The 20,675-nt window shown below is 40.5% G+C and overlaps 2 protein-coding genes across 2 annotated transcripts; both read left to right on the forward strand.

The window, feature by feature from the left end:
- The first annotated feature begins 87 nt into the window (after positions 1–87).
- LOC146649864 (tetraspanin-7-like) lies at positions 88–7,699 on the forward strand. Its single transcript, XM_085386676.1, has one exon. It carries the CDS (start codon positions 5,169–5,171, stop codon positions 6,258–6,260), a length of 1,092 nt encoding a protein of 363 aa, XP_085242802.1. The 5' UTR covers positions 88–5,168; the 3' UTR covers positions 6,261–7,699.
- Positions 7,700–8,895: 1,196 nt separating this feature from the next.
- Positions 8,896–20,499, forward strand: LOC146649865 (differentially expressed in FDCP 6 homolog). Its single transcript, XM_085387633.1, has 12 exons — positions 8,896–9,409; positions 10,056–10,196; positions 12,510–12,692; positions 13,323–13,553; positions 13,644–13,790; positions 13,866–13,974; positions 15,753–15,982; positions 16,651–16,758; positions 16,985–17,151; positions 17,274–17,472; positions 17,572–17,662; positions 19,426–20,499. Exons 1-12 carry the CDS (start codon positions 9,314–9,316, stop codon positions 19,626–19,628), a joined length of 1,905 nt encoding a protein of 634 aa, XP_085243759.1. The 5' UTR covers positions 8,896–9,313; the 3' UTR covers positions 19,629–20,499.
- The last annotated feature ends 176 nt before the right edge of the window (positions 20,500–20,675 follow it).

Below are 20,675 nucleotides of genomic sequence, written 5' to 3' on the forward strand. Positions count from 1 at the left end.
TAACTTCATGTAAATTTTCTGCTATGGTACAAGGCTGTTGTGAAGATTGTGAGGATGCTTTCTGCATCGATGCAGTCCAGAAGAACTCTTAAGAACACAATCTCAGACTGTGAACCGCCTCCATACATGTAGCCTCTTTGTTCTTGTGGGTGTCATGGGTGGGTTGCCACAAATTAAGTGTGGCAAAAGCCTGATCTCTCTCATAAATCTGATTTGCCCTCCTGTGCACCAAGAAAAATATATGCTGTCATATCAATGCAACAGTGGATAATGAAATTTCCTTGGTCCCTGTTTTTGAGCTTCTTGAATATTTGGGGGTTTCTGGTTTAGTATTTTTGATGTTGTGGTCTCTATATTGTGTATTATTATGTCTTCTGGTTATAGTGTTATATTTATTTTCCTGGGCTTATGATGAATCCTGTTTTCTGTGCCGTTAGTTTTCTGATTGCTTAGTTGATTGATTGGTTAATTCCCTTTTGGTATTCCTCTTCTATTTTTTTTAGTCTCGTCTCTTTCTGTTTTAACTTCTGTCTTTGTGTCAAGTTTCCATATGTTAGTGCTGGTCTCAGTATTAGTGTCTTCCTGTTATATTTTGATAGGCCTATGTGCACCGTGTTCCATTTTGCTTTCCCTGTCTCTTTAGTCTGTAATTAGTGTAAGCTTTATAACTTCCTGTTTCCTCATTACCCTCGGTGTATATATTGTCTCAGACTTCCCTCGCTCTTTGTTGTGTTCTCCCTCTAGCTGTGTGCTGTTTGTTCTGTGTGGGTAATATAAAGTTTTTATTGATTTTGACCTTGACCTTTGACCAATTTTCCCAAAATTAAATCAGTGTTGTATCTACCGTCACATAAAATTTGACAATGATATCTTGAAAACTGTTGATGTTCGAAAAAGCATGTTCAAAAGGAGAACTGTATATTATTACATTATAATATATTGCTATATTAGTACCATTTATCTCTGTTGAGATGTTGTTGTACCTAATTTATTTATTTATTTATTTTTAATTATACTGTTTTTTGTTCTTGATTCTTTTCTTCTTTTTTTCTCTCTCTCTTTTCCCACCAAAAAAACAGAAGAATTGGTAAGCAGAGCCGCGTCTTGATGCATGCTCAATCATCCAGGTAAGTAAATCCCAAAAGGTTCGTTCTATACATCTGGATGTAGCGTTTTCAGTGGGAGAATCTTCTTCAGTCTCAGCTGACTGCAGGTTTCCCCAATCTTAGAAACAGGACATTTGCACAACAACTGAACCTAGTCTACTCAATGAACAATGGTCTGTGAGGTCAGTTCCTTTATCATTAATATGCAAATTGCCATGACCATTGATTAAGCAGATTCACATTATAAGGTCAAAAAATGATCATAATTAACTTTGATCAAGTGATTCTAAATAAAGTAAATTTAGAAATTGTTTATATAACACTCTAAGTGACTGACCTGGAACTTTCTTACTTGTATGTGGTGTTGTCGTCCTTTAGTAATGGCATATATGATGCTTACTTTGTGGTCCAGACCATCCAAAAAGCTTCACTAGTGGTGAGTGAAATTCTAGCCCTACTTAGCAGATGCTGTCTGTGTATCTGTGCTTTGTACCGCTAAAGTTAAAGATTGCTAGCATTAGCGCGTATTATAGCACTCCACTCTTTCATCCTAATATGGTCACTTCATGGTTCAAAAACACAACAAAGTGATAGCTAAAATGCTAACACTAAAGAGTCGAAATATGTAAAAGCAATGAGTGACATCTGCAGCTGAGCATTAGAGCCGAATTAAGAAAAAAAATCTTAGTGTTCATTTTGAGAATACGGTTGAAATTTTTCTGAGAAAAAAGTCCAAATGTGGAGATTTAACCTGATGTTCTAAGTCAAACAACTGCCATGGTTGCTATACGCTCTACAAAATGCCTCATGTAGATGAATTTGTGAAACAACTTGATTAGCCAGCTTAGCTAATGTTAGCAATGTACATTTTCTAATCTTCAGGTTTCTGTTGCCATACCTCCCCTGTGTTCCGCTCTTCATGTTTAGACACTCATGTCTTCATGTTTTATCTCGTTTGGTCCTACTTTTCTCTCGTCTGTTTTGTTCTTATATCTGCCCCAGTGTCAAGCGTGTCTTCTTCTCAGTGTGTTTTCTGTTTTATCGTGCTAGTCTCTTGCCCTGTGTTCAGTGTGTTCAATTTTGCTTCCCTCATCTCGTTATGTCTATTAATTCCAGCTTTGTTCCCCTGTGTTTCCACTTCCCTATATCACCCTGATGTGAATATAAGATAAGATAACTTTTATTAGTCCCACATGTGGGAAATTTGTTATATAGTGTCAGTTTTCCTTTGTCCTTTAGTGCATTTTTTGCCTGTCTGGCTCCTTCTATGTTCCAGGTTTTAGGTTTTTCTATGTTCTTTATGTACCACACCCTTAGTGTTTAATTTCACCCAGTTGAAGTTAGTTACTCTAGTCTCAGCTTACCTTTTGTTAAGATTCAGTTTCAGCCTCTTTATCTGCATTTGGGACTCAAATTTTGGGTCCTCATCCTTACTCCACATGATTTGCGCACCCAGACCGTGACAAGACTTTCTTTCTAATTTCATTATTTCCACTTTATTCTTAAAATAGAATTTCAAGTTTTGACTTGAAAATGAACACTAATACTTGTTTTGTTTTGTTTTTTAATCAGTGTGGCCTAGCCCCTCTTTAATTTGGTCTGTGGATAATTCCCAAACAAAGGTATCTGTAAAAGCGTAAACATGTCATGGTCCTGAGTCTGCCGACTCAGTGTTTTGTGTTTCTTTATGCTTTTGTTTATCCTGAGTATGTATTCTGTTATGATTTGCCAGTTGTTAGGTTACTGTTCTGTGCTTACCCTGGTCCCACTTCTGTGTTCTGTCTGTCTATGGCAGGGGTGGGCAATCTCAGTCCACGAGGGCCGGTGTCCCTGCAGGTTTTAGATGTGTCCTCGAACCAACACAGCTGATTTAAATGGCTAAATTAGCTCCTCAACATGTCCTGAAGTTCCCCAGAGGCCTGGTAAAGAACTAATCATGTGATTCAGGTGTGTTGACCCAAGGTGAGATCTAAAACCTGCAGGGACACCGGCCCTTGTGGACTGAGATTGCACACCCCTGGTCTATGGTGTCACACTGTCTGTTTGTGAATCTGTCTGTTTAGTTAGTTCAGTGTCATGTCTGGTTCTCTGTGTCTGAGTTTCCTGTTTTATTCTGAAAGTCCCTGTCTCGTGTGAGTGTGTTCAGTTTACGTTTCCCCTGTCCCGTCAGCTCTGACTTCTTCCAGGTGTGTTGCCCTCCTGTCTCTCATCCCCTGATTACTGCTGTGTGTATTTAAGCCCTGTGTGTTCTCCTGCCTGTTGCCGGTTCGTCTGTGTTCCACGTTGTCCTGTCCCTTGTCTGCGGCTCTTTGCCTCGCTCCCCGTTTCTTATGTTCTCAGGTTTGTTATTTCGTTTTTCCAGTTTAGGTTTCTTTAGTTCCCTGTCATCCCTCACTGCCTATTTGCCACTACACCACCCTGTAAATAAACATCACTCGAATCATGAGTCATCACCTGCATTTTGGGTCCTCCTTTCCTCCAACACCACACAGCTCGCCTCGGCAGCCGTGGCAAAACGTGTCACATTCCTGCGCTCACCACAGATCCCAGGAGATCTGAGATTGGCTGTGTTATGTTTCTCTCTGCGTGCAGATGGCCACTTGGCGTGATGGTCGAAAACATGAAAAGATTTATATTTTATAAGAAGTAAGTGGTGTGTAGATTTTTGGCCATTTTTAACATCCTATAAATTACACAATGTTTGAAGTCACCAGTCAGTCTCACTTTATCCCAGTCCCACTAAAATTTCATAAAAGTAGAACGACATTCAACGATATTCAAATCTTTTTTTTTTCTTTTTGGATGTAGTCCACAGCTTTTGTAATTTTTTATACTTTGGTAAAAGTATTTCAAACACCAAAACAATTTCTCTAAGATTTAAAGAATTAAAAAAAAAAAAAAAAAAAAATCAGCATTAGGGAAACATTATCTCTGCAAAGATTTCTAGGACAATTCAGAGGCTCATTACTAAAAAGGCCAAGGCTCTTCCAGAAATTTTGATTTAAAAAAATAAGCCTGTATTATGTAAAAGCACCCTCAACAGGGAAGTTTGAAATGATGTGTAAAAATAAAAAAAAAACAAAAGAAGAAAAAGCAAAACTGGCTTAGATCCCAAACTGCCACAAAATGAGATCAGTCTTCTCCTGCCACTTTTTCTGGGTATTCCCTCTCTGTCATCATGTCAGTATTATGGTTATCCTTATAAAAAGAGGAAGTTGAATGTGGTTAATTAACCGAGATGTTTTCATTAGCTCTGACTAGGCAGGTAGGTGATTGGTGGAGAGGGCATGCCAAGCAGGAGTCACCAGAATAAAAATGTCCCTGTCATATTAATGGGAGACTAACTGAAGCAGAATAATAGTGGGTGAGGTAGTGGGTTTCTATTTTTAACTTGCCTTTTACTCACTTTATATTTTCGTTTGTTTTTTCTACTGAACATCATTAAAATACATAAGTATCAGTGTTTTTGTGCTACAATAATAATACCAGTGCAGTCCTGATGAAGCAGAATAGACTTGTTTGTATTTTTAAAAACAATATGTAGTATCTAAGGGTCTTTTAAGCTTTTAAAAATAACCTTTTACTGCACTTATCCTGGAATCATTTATTCTACAAATGGAAAACTGTAAAAGTCAAAGGGATGGCTCCTCCACACCGAGAGAGGGTGTGCATTGGTTGATTCTCGGTCATTTCCCCCTGCAATCACCTCTTCTCTTGATCAGGGCAGCGGCGAGCAGGCAGATGTCGGGATGTGACTGTCAGCGGAGGACTTTGGAGGACTGGTGACCAAGCAGGTGGAAAAAACCTTCAGAATAAACAGATAAATAAGGTGGAAACAAGGCAGCTGCGGATGCAGATAACGACTCAACGCGCACCCATCAGTGTGATTTACAGTCCAGTTGGCAATGGTTTTGCTGGTGGCGGATTAATAAACAGTCATAAAGCTTTGGGAGAACGGCTGTGTGTGTTGCAGGAGGACGAGGGTGAAGGCACTGATAGGAGAAAAAGGAGGCGAGAGGGAGAGTGTAACGGAGAGAGAAGTGAGTAGATAAAGCCAGGATTATGAGTGCACTGCCTTACGACTCGCTGTCGGCTCGGCCGAGTCCCAGCAGACAAGCTTTGGACTGGGAGCATGAGCAGCTAGCTGTGCGACGACTGTCTTCACGGAGTCTTGACTTGCTGACTCCGCCTCCTCTTCCTCGTCGACCCTCTGCCATCCCTTGCTACCTGCTGCCTCCATACCAAGGTCAAGAGGAGCAGCTCAGCCTGCAGCAGCAGCAACAGCAGCGTCTCTCCTTGTCCGTGTGCTCAGAAGCCTCCCTGGCGCCCCCTGCTCCTCCACCTGTGGGTGCTGGCCCACCCTGCTGCCATTCCGTGGGAGTCATGCACCTCTTGCGTCTGGGTCTCCTAGCCTTCAGCTGCCTCTTCTGGGCAGCTGGACTGGCTATCTTCACACTGGGCGTGTGGGCTCAAATTTCCCTGGCAGACTACATGATGCTCTCCGCCAACCGCTACCCCAATGCCCCGCTCATCCTTCTGTCCACAGGTGCGGCCATCACAGCATGGGGCTTCCTGGGTTGCCTGGGGGTGGCTGCAAACCTGCCTTGCGTGCTAAGGGCTTACGGCTTCTTTCAGCTTGCTGCACTTGTAGCCGGTTTGGCAGCAGGACTCTCGGGCCTCTTCTACCGTGAAGAAATTGCCGGTGGATTTCGCAGCGGTTTACAGCGAGCAGTGGCGGGCTACACAGAGGATGAAGGCCGTGCTGATGCTCTAGACAGCCTTCAGAGGGCTCTGAAGTGTTGTGGAGCTGACGGTTGGCGCGACTGGCTTGTGTCTGACTGGGCTATCCAGCATATGAACTTCCTGCCCATTGAGAACGGCACCTCGGTGTCCTTGCCCGACAGCTGCTGCGTGAGGCGAAAGGGTTGCAAGAATCGGCCTCTTCTGGCAGATGACGGTGACGGTGTGGCTGCCGCGGGGATCCATCCGCATGGCTGCTTCCGCAAAGTCTTCAGCTTGGTCAATGACAATGTCTTCCATATTGCTGCTACTGTGCTGGGGTTGGCCTTCACACAGATTGGAGGCATTGCCCTGGCTTGTCTGTTAGCCAATAAACTGGCACCGAGACAGCATGGACGTGTAGTAGCACATTAATACTTAATTAATAAGGCTAGCTGGTGGATTGGCCATTTGGGTTTAATAGAGTTGGGAAGTTTGAAAACCCCCAGGAATTTGTAGGACTTATATAACACTAAAAGTTACTCAAACATATGACACGTGATTCTTTGACAAAACAGTCAAAGGTCCAAACTTGTGTTCAGAAATCCAGCACATTGCTTAAATTCCTTCACTGTCCTTCTTTACAGCTAGATGAGGGAAGCTACAGATAGATGCCAGGGAAGTCAATATGCTCTTTTTCCTCTTTGCATTGCAAAATCGGGCATTTTCCTGAAAAATTTAATACCTTGGGGCTGAGCACTCTATAGATTACCAAACTGATCATTGTGTAGTTAATATTTACTTTAAAATGAAGTATTACAGGAAAAAATGCATATTGCAACTTTAATGATGTTCTTATATTATCCTTCAGCGGTTTCAGTCAAGTTACTACTTTTGTGCGTCACTTTTGCCTTTGCAGCTGTATTACACTCACTGGCCTCAGCATGAATAATGGAGGTTGTCTTCTCATGTAATGTTTTTTGTGCTACATGCAACAGCGTAGGAACAACTGGGTTTGCGTAACAGACTTCAGATCTCACCCGGTGGCAGTACAGTGAGACATTTTCTCCTTTTTGCTGTATGAATTAATTAAGAAATATTTAAATGATGGCATGAAATAATATACCTCTCTGTGTTACATACTTGATCCTTGGACCTTTTCACCTCTGGCACACCTCAGTCCTAAATGCACAGGAATGTTCACCAGCTGTTTTCCACTTTGATCGTTTAGTCTGGCTGTGCTCACAGATGTTTGTATCTACTTCATTTCGTTTTCCCATCTCAGAGATCACTCTGTGCTGGTTTTGGTGCTTTAAAAAGAGATTAATATTACTGTCTGGTATTTTGTGTTGTTTTTACACCCAGTAGTGCGTACTAATTTCCACTGTGTCGAGAGCTTTGGTTAGAGAGTTTATTCAATTATGACTGCTTTCGATCAGTTTCTTCCAGATGTCACTGTGTTGTTCCAAAGCACATCATTGAAAGGTATGACTAGAAACACGCACTACTGGCATGAAACAACAAGCAACAGCAAAAAGTTGGGTTATATAAACATTTGTCTTGCTCTTCTTCTTAGATTTTTAGCTTAGCATTATACTTGTGAGACATATGCAACCTTATAAAGAAAGTATTTCAATAAGATGAATGTGAATGTGTTTTATTGTACATGTTTTAGTATTACTATGCACTGAAATTATATGAAACCCTTTCAGCCTTCTCATTATGGTGCATCTCCAAATTTCTTCCTTTTTATTGTTCTTAATATGATAAACGTTCCCTATTTAATAATGCATAACTGGTATATGATTACCAGCTCTGCAAGCAAGCATGACCTACACTGTAAACTATTTATGTAAACAATAAACAAAGAAAACACTTGCCTAAATATGTGATATAATGTTGATTGCCACAGTCTTCTACCCTCGATTATGTTAAATGTATAAATTCTGGTAATGAAGAATTGATGCATAATAAACATGTTGTGAAGCTCTTTGGGGTTCTAATGTGTTTTTCTTTCTCTTTAATGTTGATTTATAGCCTTCATCTTTAATGTGGGAACCTTTTGCATGCATTTTAAAGAGCTATAGAAGCAGCTCTATGTCTTTATTTCGTTGGGAAGGTCATGCTGGAGGTGTGCCAGAGCAGGAAATTCTCATTGCATTGAGAAGTAGATCATGGCTGGGACCTCTGGCCACGTAAATCTGAATTATTGCTAACTGAGTGACATCTCATTTCTGCTGTGCACCTGAGACGATGGTGATTAGATCTGCCCTTGAAGGGAGATAACAGAGTGCAGCATATGCAGCATATGCACAGCTGAGGGTGATGAAACAGAGCACCCTGAGCCAGCATTGATTGGTCAATGGAGCACAAAATAATAAATTATGGAAATAGAAATTGTGATCAAGTCTTTCATACTTTACCCCCACATTTACCTTAAAACCAACATCTATGACTGTTAGATGTAGAGAGACTTTAGGCTATGACCTCTGAACAATGACAACCATTTTCATGACCTAATTATGCTATTGATTAGCCTACATTGTGCTCTAATAAGGTTTCTGTCTGATTAGGCTGTGCTTGTTGTATTCTATTTTGCCCGAGGTTAGGCCATGCCTCCACCTCCAGTTTAATCAAACCAAAGAGGAGCTCTGAGAGAGATTTAGACACCTGAATTCAGACAAACGCCAAACTTTTTATGCTCTATTTCTAGTCCATTTGAATTGAATCAAAGGTCTGAACCCAGCATACACGATTTTTTAACGCCATTGCATGAAATCAAAGGCTCATCAGGTACAAAAATAAATGTCTGCAATGTGTGCAAGTTATGCACATAAACACAACATGAAAAGTGGAAAAATAATCCGTAGTCACTGAGCTAAATAATAAAACATTTACTGCTACTACTAATATTAAGCTCAAGTGCTTCAGCCTTGCCACAGGCTACATATTGTGGCACCCCCAAACCTTTAAGATTTTTAACCTACTCAAACAAATGTGTCCTTGGGCTCTTTACCAAGGTGGGTGTGTCCTTTAGCAAGTCTCCTGAATCTGATAACAGGATTCCTCCTCTTTGGTTTTGGTTTTTGGCAGTGCGTTGAGGAATTCTGGAGCCCACCCTATCAGGAGAAATACCTTAGATACAGTTCTGTGAATACATGTAGTGTGAAATCATCACGTAAATGTTTTCACACTGTCGAGATCTATCCATGTCTGCTTTTCCCCCCACTATTTTAAATCGTTTTGTTGAATTATGAGAAGGGAGGAGGACCGTGTGGTGCTCCAGGTTTTGTTTCGGCTCTCCGCCTCTTTAAGTCTGCACCACATCTGATACTTTGGGCCTTTGTCGTTTGCACCGCAGTGAGTGCTCTGCTCCACATTTTGCTTGGCTGTTCTCACCACACGGGCGCTCACCCGTGGCTGCGTAAAAAGCCGCTGCGCACCGCTTCGGAAATGTAGTTTTGCGCGTCCCCGGCGGTCTCCAAAAAATGGACCTAAAATCCGAACTCCTGAAGTCCATCTGGTACGCTTTCACGTCGCTGGACGTGGAGAAGTGCGGGAAAGTTTCCAAGTCGCAGTTAAAGGTAAGGAGAATTTTAGTGCGAGACGTTTTTAAGATCAGGAAACTGAGACCGAGGGGCGTCCGCTGGAGAGAGCACAGAGACAAACACAAACGCTTTATATTCTTGCAGTTTTACTTTGGTCATCACTTCGACTCTGTCTAAAGTCAGAACTCAAACGTAGTGGTGTGTACGTGTGGTGGCATACTGTGCGTGAATTCGTGTTGTAATCAGAGGAACATGAGACACGCAGACAGATTAAAAGCTCGCACTCAAATCCAGATCTTTTCAGACATTAACAGACGTTTAGCCTGTTCAGAGTGGAGGTGAAAGTCCAACCTTATCATGGCCTTGATACCACACAAAATTGTCAGGGTTTCTAAATAAAAGACGAATATTATGTTTTGCCTTCTTTTCCCCTCGGTAGGTTTTATTTTGCCTGTTAACTTGCTTTCCCTCCACTCCCTACATGCCTAACTGACCCCCCCTCTTGGTTAGAAGAATCCAGGGAAATAGCAGAAAGCTGCCCTGACATGCTTACTCACTGGTGACTAGCTGCCTGTGCTTGTGAGCGTTTGTTTGCTGATATGTGAAGAAACAAGGGAGTGTGCGGGAGTTGTGCTTAGTTTTATCCATCCACTTATGCTGTATGTCTGTTTGAATTCTCCAGGTGCTGTCCCACAACTTGTACACAGTGTTGAACATCCCACATGATCCCGTTGCTCTGGAGCAGCATTTCCAGGATGATGATGATGGACCAGTGTCTAATCATGGCTACATGCCCTACCTCAGCAAATACATACTGGATAAGGTAATGTAAAAAATACAATCTATGCAAAGGGTTTTCCTTCAGCTGCAGTTATACTTGTATTTATGTTGTTCAAAACTCTTACGAACACATCACTGAGCAGTACCTTTACCCTCGATCTCATGCTCCTTCATTACCACGATCATTAACTTAAGTTTATGTTTACATTGCGTGCCAGCTGGTCGTGCAGTACTGTGTGCCGATCTGCAGTTGAATGACATTCCCATTTCATGCAGTATTTACTCAGTTTCGAGTAACACTTGCAAAAACCTACAGTACCCGGCTAACTTAAAAAGAAATTCAGAACCGACTAGTTGTTGGTTTTGGACTTATTGAGATGAGGAAAATATAGCCCTTATATCTATTTTACATTTTCCCTTTAATTTAACCTAGCTGTGCCTGAATACTTCCAGCTAGTACTTTATTAACAGTTCAGTCAAACCCCCTGGGTTTTGTTTTGTCAGGTTTTTCTTTGTTTGTAACTATTGTTACATTGCTTACAACCAGAAATGAAGATTACAAAGCGAGATTAGTTAGCAGGCTATCGTGATCTTAAAGTCAGACATTCCAGCGACACAAAGGTCGACTCTCTTTTGACATTATGCTGAGACCGTAACGTGGTCGGGCAGTTTATGTTCAGAGTTTCAGTTTTGAAAGCCCAACATTCTCTGCTGAAGAAATACGTGTTAGCTAGCCTAATAGTCACACTGTGCTTCAGAGCTGCCTTAAACCTTCGGCACAGATTCAACAAGATGCTGGAAACATTCCCCAGAGATTATGGTGACATGATAGCATCACACAGTTGGTGCACATCTCCCATTCCACTACATCACAAAGGTACTTTATTGGATGGAAATCTGGTGGCTGTGGAGGCCATTTAATTCAAGTGAACTCTTTATCATGTTACAGAAACCAGTTTGAGATTATTTGAGCTTCGTGACATGGAGCATGGAAGCATCCATCAGAGGAAGTGTACACTGTGGTCATAAAGGGGTGGATATGGTCAGCAAAAACAAACAAACAAACAAAAAAAAACTGTAATTTTTTTTAAGCACACGTTGAATTTGACTATTTACACTTTATGAAAACCTCTCTCAAAAAACAGAAAATGTACTGGCAGAAAATCACTGGGACTTTTTCAATTTTTATAGCGCAGCTGGGTTCTTTTTACAGTGACTCTCAGGTAGGCTGCAATCTTTCAGTGATTCTTAGTTGGTACTCAGGGGTAAAAGTGTGTCAAAAAAGTATTCCCACCACTATTACATCAACAAAAAATACTTGTCACAGCAGAGATCAAAACTCCTCAGACCAGAAAACATTTTCCCAATTATATTTTGTCCTGTTTCGGTGAGCCTGTGTGAATTACAGCCTCAGTTTCCTGTTTTAGCTGATAGAAGTGTGGCCTTCTGCTGCTGTAGCCCATCTATTTCAATGTTTGACTGTTTTGTACATCAGAGATGCTCTTCTCCATACCTTTGTTGTAATGAGTAGTTATTTCAATCACTGTTGAAGCAGTCAAGGGATTTTTTACCACTCAATGTTTTCTCTTTTTCTGACCATTCTCTGTAAACCCCAGAGAATGCTGTGTGGGGAAATCCCAGCAGATCAGCAGTTTTTTGACATAGACTATCTGGCACCAACAATCATGCCATTTAAAGTCACTAAAATCATCTTTCTTCCCCATTCTGATGCTCAGTTTGCACTTCAGTAGGTCGTCTTTACTTAATAATATCTACACGCCTAAATGCATTGATCTGCTGCCATGTGACTGGCTAATTAAATATTTGTGTTAATGAGAAGCCAAACAGGTGTATCTAACAAAATGAGTGCACCTCACTAGCAACATAGCAGTGGAAATGTGTGTCACATTGTCACAGGATTTTCCATGTACTCAGCTGGTGATATTTTTATGCTTGATGCCAATGCTGCTGAAGTCCTTTTTTTACACTGTTAAGAGTTGTAGCTGAGTTATTGTAACTTAATGATCTTCTGAAGCAGTCAGTCTTATTTGCAGCAGCAGTGTTGTGTTTTACTCTTATATTTATATAAACTTTAGAGATCTTTGTAACCCGTTTCTTCTGACTGCAGCACGCAGTGCTCAGTCGAGTCCCATTTTATATAAGTGTGCACAGAGATTGAAGCAGAAAGCGTGAGTTAATCGAGAAAGATGATAACCAGTGTCATGATAAGAAAGCCAGGCAGTGTTGAACTTCCTTCATAACACACCCCTCAGGAAACAAATAATCTTATGTAAAACTGTTTTAAAAAGTGCAATTTTAGTTTCAGTTCAGAGCATTTCCAGTTTTGCATTTCCAGGTCAAAAAGGGGATGTTTGATAAGGAGAAATTTGATGACCTGTGCTGGACAATGACCATGAAGAAGAACTTCAGAAGGGTGCCACAGGGGACACTGCTATCGGAAAGGGACTGCTTCAAGCTCTTCTGTTTATTCAACCTTCTGTCAGAGGACCGATACCCACTGGTGATGATACCAGAGGAGGTAATAGTTATGAAGAATAAGGAGAGTGAAATGTGTTCACTGAGAATTTGTAGAAACACTTAAAGTTGGAGAGGATTTTATTTTAGGCAACTGCTTGAGGCCTGATTCATTAGGGCTTTCTTGAAAAGGCTCAAATCCACAGTGATTATATTTTAAGTCATTTGTATGCTATAAATGGAAAAATGGACACACATTGTACAAAAAGTTAAACAATTCACTTTTGATTTAAAAGAAACAATTTAAGAGAGTTAGAGGAACAAACACCAGCAACGCTTGTAGTTTTTAGACACTGCTATACCCAAATACCCAAAAAGAAATATAATTTGTGTGTGATGACAGAGTTAGGACAGTTTAAAGATTTTCTCAGTAGGAAAATACAAGTGCAAGTAAGTTAGTTAATGAGGCTCTTCCTTCCTGCACTTCCTCCATAATGCTTTTGGTTTCCTGTCGACAGAGATAAAAATAAACGGCTTCTGTAGAAGTCACTCAGTGAGCTCCTCATGAAGAGTGATATCCCAAAACCACAGAATACAATCTGTGTTGAGTCAGTATTTGCATTGTCGGTGCCGTTAATATTTGGTTTTAGCGATGTGCAAAAAGTTTCGTATACAAATATTTGAATGCTTCTAGGTGGAGTATCTCCTCAAGAAAATCTCCACTGCGATGAGCGAGGAGTGGGATGGGAAGCCCATGGAGGACTTACTATCGCAGGATGCTACAGTGTGGGAAGAGGGAATGTCCGTGTGGACCTTCCTGGAGGATATGAGTGCAGGCCGGCTGCTGAGCGTCACCAGCGCTGAGGCCTTCAGCCTGGCTTTAGATGAGGTGTTCCTGGAGATCTATCACAGCGTTCTCAAGAGAGTGAGTTGTGCTGTGTCACTGGAGCCTATTTGACTGCTCCCTTGACATTTTTGTCTTTCTTTGTTCTTCAATTGATCCCTTGTTTTGCAGGGTTACATGTGGAAAAAGGGGCATGTGCGTAGGAATTGGACTGAGCGCTGGTTTGTGCTGAAGCCCTCCTCCATGGCCTACTATGTCAGCGAGGACTTAAAAGACAAGAGAGGGGAGATCCAGCTGGATCAGAACTGTGTCATAGAGGTTAGTGAGGAAAACTCAGCATGTTTAACTCTTCACCAACCAACGCTGTGACTTACATACATTTTTTTGTTTCAGTCTATTCCAGACAGGGAGGGGAAGCGCTGTCTGTTCTGTGTGAAAACCCATAGTAAAACCTACGAGATGAGCGCGCCTGACCAGAAACAGAAAGTGGAGTGGACTCAAGGTGTGTAACTTACAATGTGTGTGCTCATTGGTTTAGTGTGGTTGAAATGTACTGAAGCTTATCATAGTGTATATAAATAATTCCAGGATCTTTCAGATATATTGAGGCCACTTGTCAAACAATCTGTGTTTCATTGGTTGCTAATTATTTGTGTTTCTTTTGCCAATGATTAAGAAAACTTTCAGAAGTCAGCTGAAGCTTATAAAATGTTGACTAAGTCACAGTTACAGCCAGACTCGATAATGCTAAAATAGTTTTCCCTCGATGTTTTGGGTCAGTATCTCCACAATTCATCGTGCCACTTCTATAAGCAGTCACACCTTCAATAAACACTAGTGACTCAGTTCTTTGTCTCCACCATGTTTGACGGAGGACGTTGTCTACATTTCCAAGTTAAACTCAATTTCATCTTTACAATATTTTTCATAACTGTGCAGGCTCTTTTTTATTCTTAGTAATGTTTAACCTGACCTTCCAGTTCTTGAGCGTAACCAGTGCTTTGGACCTTGTTGTAAGCTCTCTGTATTTCCATTCATGAAGGCACCTCTTGATTACAGACTTTAACAGTGATATCTCTACCTATACTCTGATAGGTGTATTTTAGGTTTTCAGCCTAATGATGGCCTCCTTCATTTGCACTGATATCTCTTTGGGTCTCCTCTTTAAAATTACAGATATTATGTCTGCTTTATTTGTCATAAAATAACAAGGGGACTCACTGAAACTGCTTTTTAGCCAATTGGTGTTTTTGAGCATTTGAAAATGGAGGACTGTGTATAAAAATGGCTGTAATTCCTAAAGAGTTAATGCATTATTTTTTCAAAAACCTTTGAATTAAAGGTGAAAGTCTGCACTTCAGTCACGTCTTGATTGTTTAATTTAAAATTTACTGTGGTGTTGGACAGAGATAAAGCACAAAAATGGTCTCTGGTAACTATATAAAAACTGCTTTCAACCATGACTCAGTGCCATTAACTTCCACAAGAAGCATTATAGAATGCAGCTGTCTACGAATGGAGAAAATCAAGGACTTTCTCCTTTTATCAGAAGGAGTTTTAAGAGTTGAGAAAAAAGAAGCAATGACCAAAAACACTGCACAACACTATTAAGCATGGTGCAGGTAGCATCATGATTTTAGGTTATGCAAGTCTCTTAAACAGCTGCAAGAAAAGGTGTGATGGAGGTTGTTGATACTAAATGAGATTTAACTAGTTAGTTACTGCTTCCTGTAATAACAAATTGTGTTTGCCTACGATTGTGACTGAGATAAGGAGCCACATTTCATGAATAATAGGTTCAGACAGCTTGGTAATTTGAAAAGAGGTCACTGACAGAGGGGCACAAAACACCTCTTCTACAAAAAAAGACAAAGAAGTACAAAGTTTGGGTTAAAGTGGACATAACTATTTTTTTTACAGCTCTGCCTTGTAACACTGAGACGCATCTTTTTTTTTTTCATGAAAGAATGCTGCCATGGCTTTCTCATGTAAAAACAAAGTGTACATGTAGTTCGTATCTTTGCTTTGTTCGTAGGCTGTTCATTCTATTTATAGCAGCAAATGTGGTGTCTGCAAAGATTAATGATAGTGTGGCAGCTGATCCAGGTGATAATGAAGGTGATGATGAGGGTTTGCTAAGATGCAACTCATAGCAAGAAGTCTTTTCTGAGGGAAGCTATAAAAGGAATATATTGTTTTTTTAATTGTTTTAATATATTATTTTCTATAGCAAGGCAACAAAATTGCATTACTATTTTTATGTATTCTTTCACTATTCAGCCATTCAGACTGCCCTCCGTCTTCAGAGTGAGGGAAAGTCTTCCCTTCACCATGAACTCAAACTGAAGAGACGGATCCAGCGGGAAAACAGTCAGCGGGAACGCAGCCGGAGCGCCCGCAGCAGCTGCAGCAGCAGGGGCAGCCAATCTGATGACTCGACTATCCATGAGACAGAGAAGACAGAAAAAGAGAAAGACAAACAGGACTTAGAGATTGAAAACATTATCAAGGTAAGTGAGGGCTATAAGAATCTTTTTTGTAATATTTATTTAATTACATCATGCACCAAACTATCCATGGTAGTGATTATTTAACTAAGTCATAGTGGCACTGGGCAGCTGCCAGTGCAGTTCATTTTGTCCATTTAAAAAGTACCATGTACACTCACTGGCCACATTTTTGTTAGATACACCTGTTGAGCTGCTCATTAGGTCAAATACCTAATCAGCCTATCACATGGCAGCAGCTCAGTGCATTTAGGCATGTATACATTAATAAGATGACCTGCTGAAGGTCAAAGGTCAAATGGGATTTAAATGACTTTGAACATGCATTGTTGTTTGTGTCGGACAGGCTTGTCTGAGTATTTCAGAAACTGTACAACCATCTAACCGGTTTATAGAAAATGGTCTGAAATAGAGGAAATCTCCTGTGAGCAGCACTTCTCTGGGAAAAAAATCACTTGTTGGTGCCAAAGATCAAAAGCGGAATGAGCAGATTACTTACAGCTGTAAGGAAAGCAACATGAACTCAAATACCCACTTACTTCAACCAAGTTATCAAGAAGAGCACCGCTGAAAGCACAATACGTTGAACCTCGAAGCTGATGGCCTAGTGTCACCTGCTGGATAGAGGTGAAAACACAAACCAAACAATGGCTCTTTCATCTGTTTCACAGCATGCTCGGGAACTGGAAACTCGCCGAAGGGAGGCAGAGGAGAGAGAGCGGAGGAAGCAGAGGGAGGTGCAGATGGAACTGGAAAGACAGCTGAAAGAGGCTGAGATGGTAAAAAAAAAAGTTTTCCACTTGACACCAATTATGTACAGAGTCTTTTCTCCTTGACTTTGATCTTTGAGAACTGCAGCAAAATGTTGACTGTCATTATAAAATTCACATCTTTAATGATTTGGAAAAATGGTTATGACAGTCCAGGAAAAGGTGATTCAGGAATAGGTCAGTTTATACCGCTCTGTTGGTGCATCTGTTTATGTAGCTGTGTGTGTGTGCATAGATAAAAGACAGCATGCAGGCTGAGATGCAGGTGAAGGAAAAGGAGGCTGAACAACAGAAGAAGAGGATCAGGGAGCTGGAGCTGACACAGCAGCAGCTGGAAGTTGCCCTTAATATGGAGATCCAGGCTCGGCTGGAGGAGGAGAGGGCCAGACTGGAGCTTGAGCGGTAACAATGGATTTCTAACTCTTATTATGGCCCTTTATTATTTTATTTGTGATGGAGATCTGAGATATCCATGAGAAGTATTAACATTTTCAGTTGCTTCTTCCCTTTTTCCCCTCCTTCAGGTTGCTGCAGGCTGAAGATGAAAAGAGGAAACATTTCCAGCTCCTCCAGGAGCAGCAACGTACAATGCAAAACCTCAGCCCCATACAGGAGCTGTCAGATGGCAGTCCCGATGAGGACACCCCCTCAGCCCTCAACTCTGCCTCTCAGGAGCTCCAGGATCTGCAGGCATCTCGCCAAAGAAGTCACCAGCGTCTGGAGGTGAGCAAGTTTGTTTTGACTGGCTTTGTGAGCAGCATCTTATTTAGTGCTCTTCTAAAACAACACTGATGAAGATGCCTGCATGATTTTTGTTTCCAGGAGGTCCAGGAGAGGCTGAGGAATGCCAGTCAACATGTACGGCACTGGAACATCCAGCTGAACCGACTGATGACCCCCATTACTCCTGCAGGTGCGGTATTCACTTTGCCTCTTTGCGGTACAGACTTCAGGAACAGAGTGTTAGTATAGTTAATAACAGTGTAGACCATATAATCTGTCAGATAATTGCATTAAAATGCTACAAAAGGCACCTACCCCCAAACATGTCAAGAGATTAATTCAGTGACTTGAATGAAAGAATCTGACTCACCTCAAGTTAATTAAAACTAGTAAACAAGTAAAATTAAAACTAATTAAGGCTGCTTCACACCCTGGAGGACGGGGCTGTGGCCCCCCCACACTCCCTAGCAGATCGTTACATGGAGAAACCTTTGGAATACAAGCGCGCTGATCCACACAGGTATGCACACGGGTGTTCACTGCTCGTAGACCCAAATTACACCTTTCTTGGCTGCTACTTCGAAGCACATCTGTCCTGCGTGCTGCACAACAACATTGAATATTTAGTATTTACTGCTGTTTACACTTAGCTAGATTAATGCGATGGTGTTGCTTTGTTTTTTTTTTTGTCTTTTTTTGCTTGTTTTCTATTCTTCTCTCAACAGGTGATCCAGGAGATTTTTATTTTTTTTCTCCCCCCCTTTCTCACTGTCCCTCTCCCCTTCTGTTTTTCCTTTCCTTCCTCTTTCTCCCTTTCCTATCTCTCACTCATGTCTGTCCCGTCTGTAACATCTGAAAATAAAATATAATAAATAATAAAAACAAAGATCGACCAAATGGACCAATACGGCAATGCCACGATGATCCATTTGGCAAAGTAAATCCATTGGGTATCCTTGTTGGTCTTCAGACAACAATTCTGACGGCTAAAGAACCAAATGGGACAGGCGAGAAGAAAAAAAGAAAAAAAGAAAAAAAAATTAAAACTAAATCTTATTATGATTTAAACACGGAAATCTTAAAACGAAAAATAACCGCATGCACAGTACAAACAGTGCAGGGGATAGTGCTATATACAAAGCGGTGACAGGGAAAAGGCTCCGGGGAAATCCAGGTAGGGAAAAGACACTTGCTCCTCTTCTGACTCTCTCTCCAAACACTCACACAAAAAGGGAATCTGCTCGGGGAATGCAGAGTCGGGTCCAGGGGATCTATGTACAGAAGGAAACACACGTTAGAGGTTTTGCACAGGGAAGCAAATGAGAACTTGCTCAGAGCCGGGCTGCACTGACGCGAGTCACACACAACGATCCAGCGATGAGTAGAAGCCACTCCCTGGCTTAAATGTTGGCTGCACTGATGAGGCCCAGGTGTTTCCTCTTAAGAGGGGCGTGGGCCGAGGGCGTGAACCCACCATGAGTTCCGCCCTGGCGAGAGAGCAAGAGAGAGAACACTACTAGTCAGCGGCCTGCTGATCCCCTGGCCGTGACAGTGGGGTTCAAATCCCTTATTCAGATTAAGATTTTATGTGACATTACATTGGCAAAAATTACATTTACTTGAATAATGTGAGTATTGGAGTAAGTACTTGAGTAATTTTTGAATAACTTTAATTTTGTAATGTGCATATTTTATGAATAATGATGTTTCAATACTTTAATCTACTGAATAAGTAAGAATTAGACTTAATAATCTTTTTACTTTAAAAAGGGAAATTGTGTACAATCTTTTATTCTCCAAAATGCACATAATAAAAATGTTTTGGGGAATGTATATGCTTTTTAAAAACCAATTGCTTCTTACCTGATGCATGCTATAACTTTCAGCAAAACTGAACTAAAATTTGTTAACAAGCTTACCAAATAAGAAATGTTTTGTGAATTTTCTTTGCAGAGCGACTGGAAAGCCGGCTGTTATCAAAGCCCACATGCCCTAAAAAGGAGGACGCGCTGGCCAGTAATGAGTTCATCACTAAGTTTAAGATAAGAGTTGATCAGAATAGAGGCGATGATGAAAGTCTGGAGCATCAGTTGGAGGCTGCCAACCTGTCTGATGAATCGTTCGAGGCCCAGACAGAAGTCAACGGACAAATATGATCACAGACATTTTAAAAACGCGAGTTGAGAGTTAAGGGGGAAAAATATTGTAATAAGTATATATTTGAATTGCACACTAAGATATAAAGTGATGGCAGCGTGGCAGCGAGCACAGTGTTGCAGGATTTAATTAAAAACACATCTGACTAAGACCAACTGAAATTTAGAGTTGTGTATAATAAAGTTTATTCATGATTAATAAAACAAATCTGTAATATTTTTCTTTCTCTTTTGTCCATTTGAATCTCGCTACAACTTAAATAAAAGAAAAGAATGTGTTTTGAATAAATTAAACTCTATTCTCTCTTTTTTTCTTTCTTTTTTTCTTGGTGGGTTTTCTTTTGCAATCAAACGCAACATTATACAATTATATAGTATAGTAAGAAATATCCTTTAACTTAATTTAGTATTTGTTTTTTAATTTTTGTTTTTATTGTTTCCCCTTCAGTTTTGTGCTTATAACATGTTCTAATCTGACATATTATGCAGTAAATTATTTTTGCAATAACTTAACAGGCCATTGTGGGAGCCAACATTCACTTATCAAAGACATATTTGTATATTCTGTGGGCTGCTTTATGGTTGTGTCATTTAGAAACATAAGCCACAACAGACTTCCACTGGAGAGTACTTAAAAATGTATTTTTATGTAAAGATATTTTAATAACTACTATATTAAGAGAGAACCTATTGTTACATGGATTAATTGTACAAACTGTAGAGAAATAAGTTTAAGCGTGCAACTTTTTATTCATTTTTAACTGTATTAATGTTTTTATGTTGATACAGCCGCCTCATATCTGTTTCCTCAGTGTTTTTTAAACCATGTACTCCATCCATGAGTAAGAACATGAATAAATTCCTTTCCAAATTTGTAGTTCTTTTTTCCAACTGTTTTGAGTATATATGTAACATTTCTTTACACACAAATGCAGGAATTCTTTTGCACCAAGACGTTAAAGAAATGCTAAGAAAAAATGAAAATACTATGTTGCAACCTGTGTGTGTGTGTATATATATATCTGTATCTATATAGATATATATGTG

This window comes from Rhamphochromis longiceps, linkage group LG17 (genome assembly GCF_057381845.1).
Source record: "Rhamphochromis longiceps isolate RC_006_pf linkage group LG17, R_longiceps_female_GT1.1, whole genome shotgun sequence".
Classification (NCBI taxonomy): domain Eukaryota; kingdom Metazoa; phylum Chordata; class Actinopteri; order Cichliformes; family Cichlidae; genus Rhamphochromis; species Rhamphochromis longiceps.

Coding starts and splice junctions, on each gene's coding strand:
- LOC146649864 (XM_085386676.1), top strand. CDS start 5,169: ATGAGTGCACTGCCTTACGACTCGCTGTCGGCTCGGCCGAGTCCCAGC.
- LOC146649865 (XM_085387633.1), top strand. CDS start 9,314: ATGGACCTAAAATCCGAACTCCTGAAGTCCATCTGGTACGCTTTCACG. Junction 13,975..15,752: donor GAAAGTGGAGTGGACTCAAG/GTGTGTAACTTA, acceptor TTCACTATTCAG/CCATTCAGACTGCCCTCCGT. Junction 16,759..16,984: donor AGCTGAAAGAGGCTGAGATG/GTAAAAAAAAAA, acceptor GTGTGTGCATAG/ATAAAAGACAGCATGCAGGC.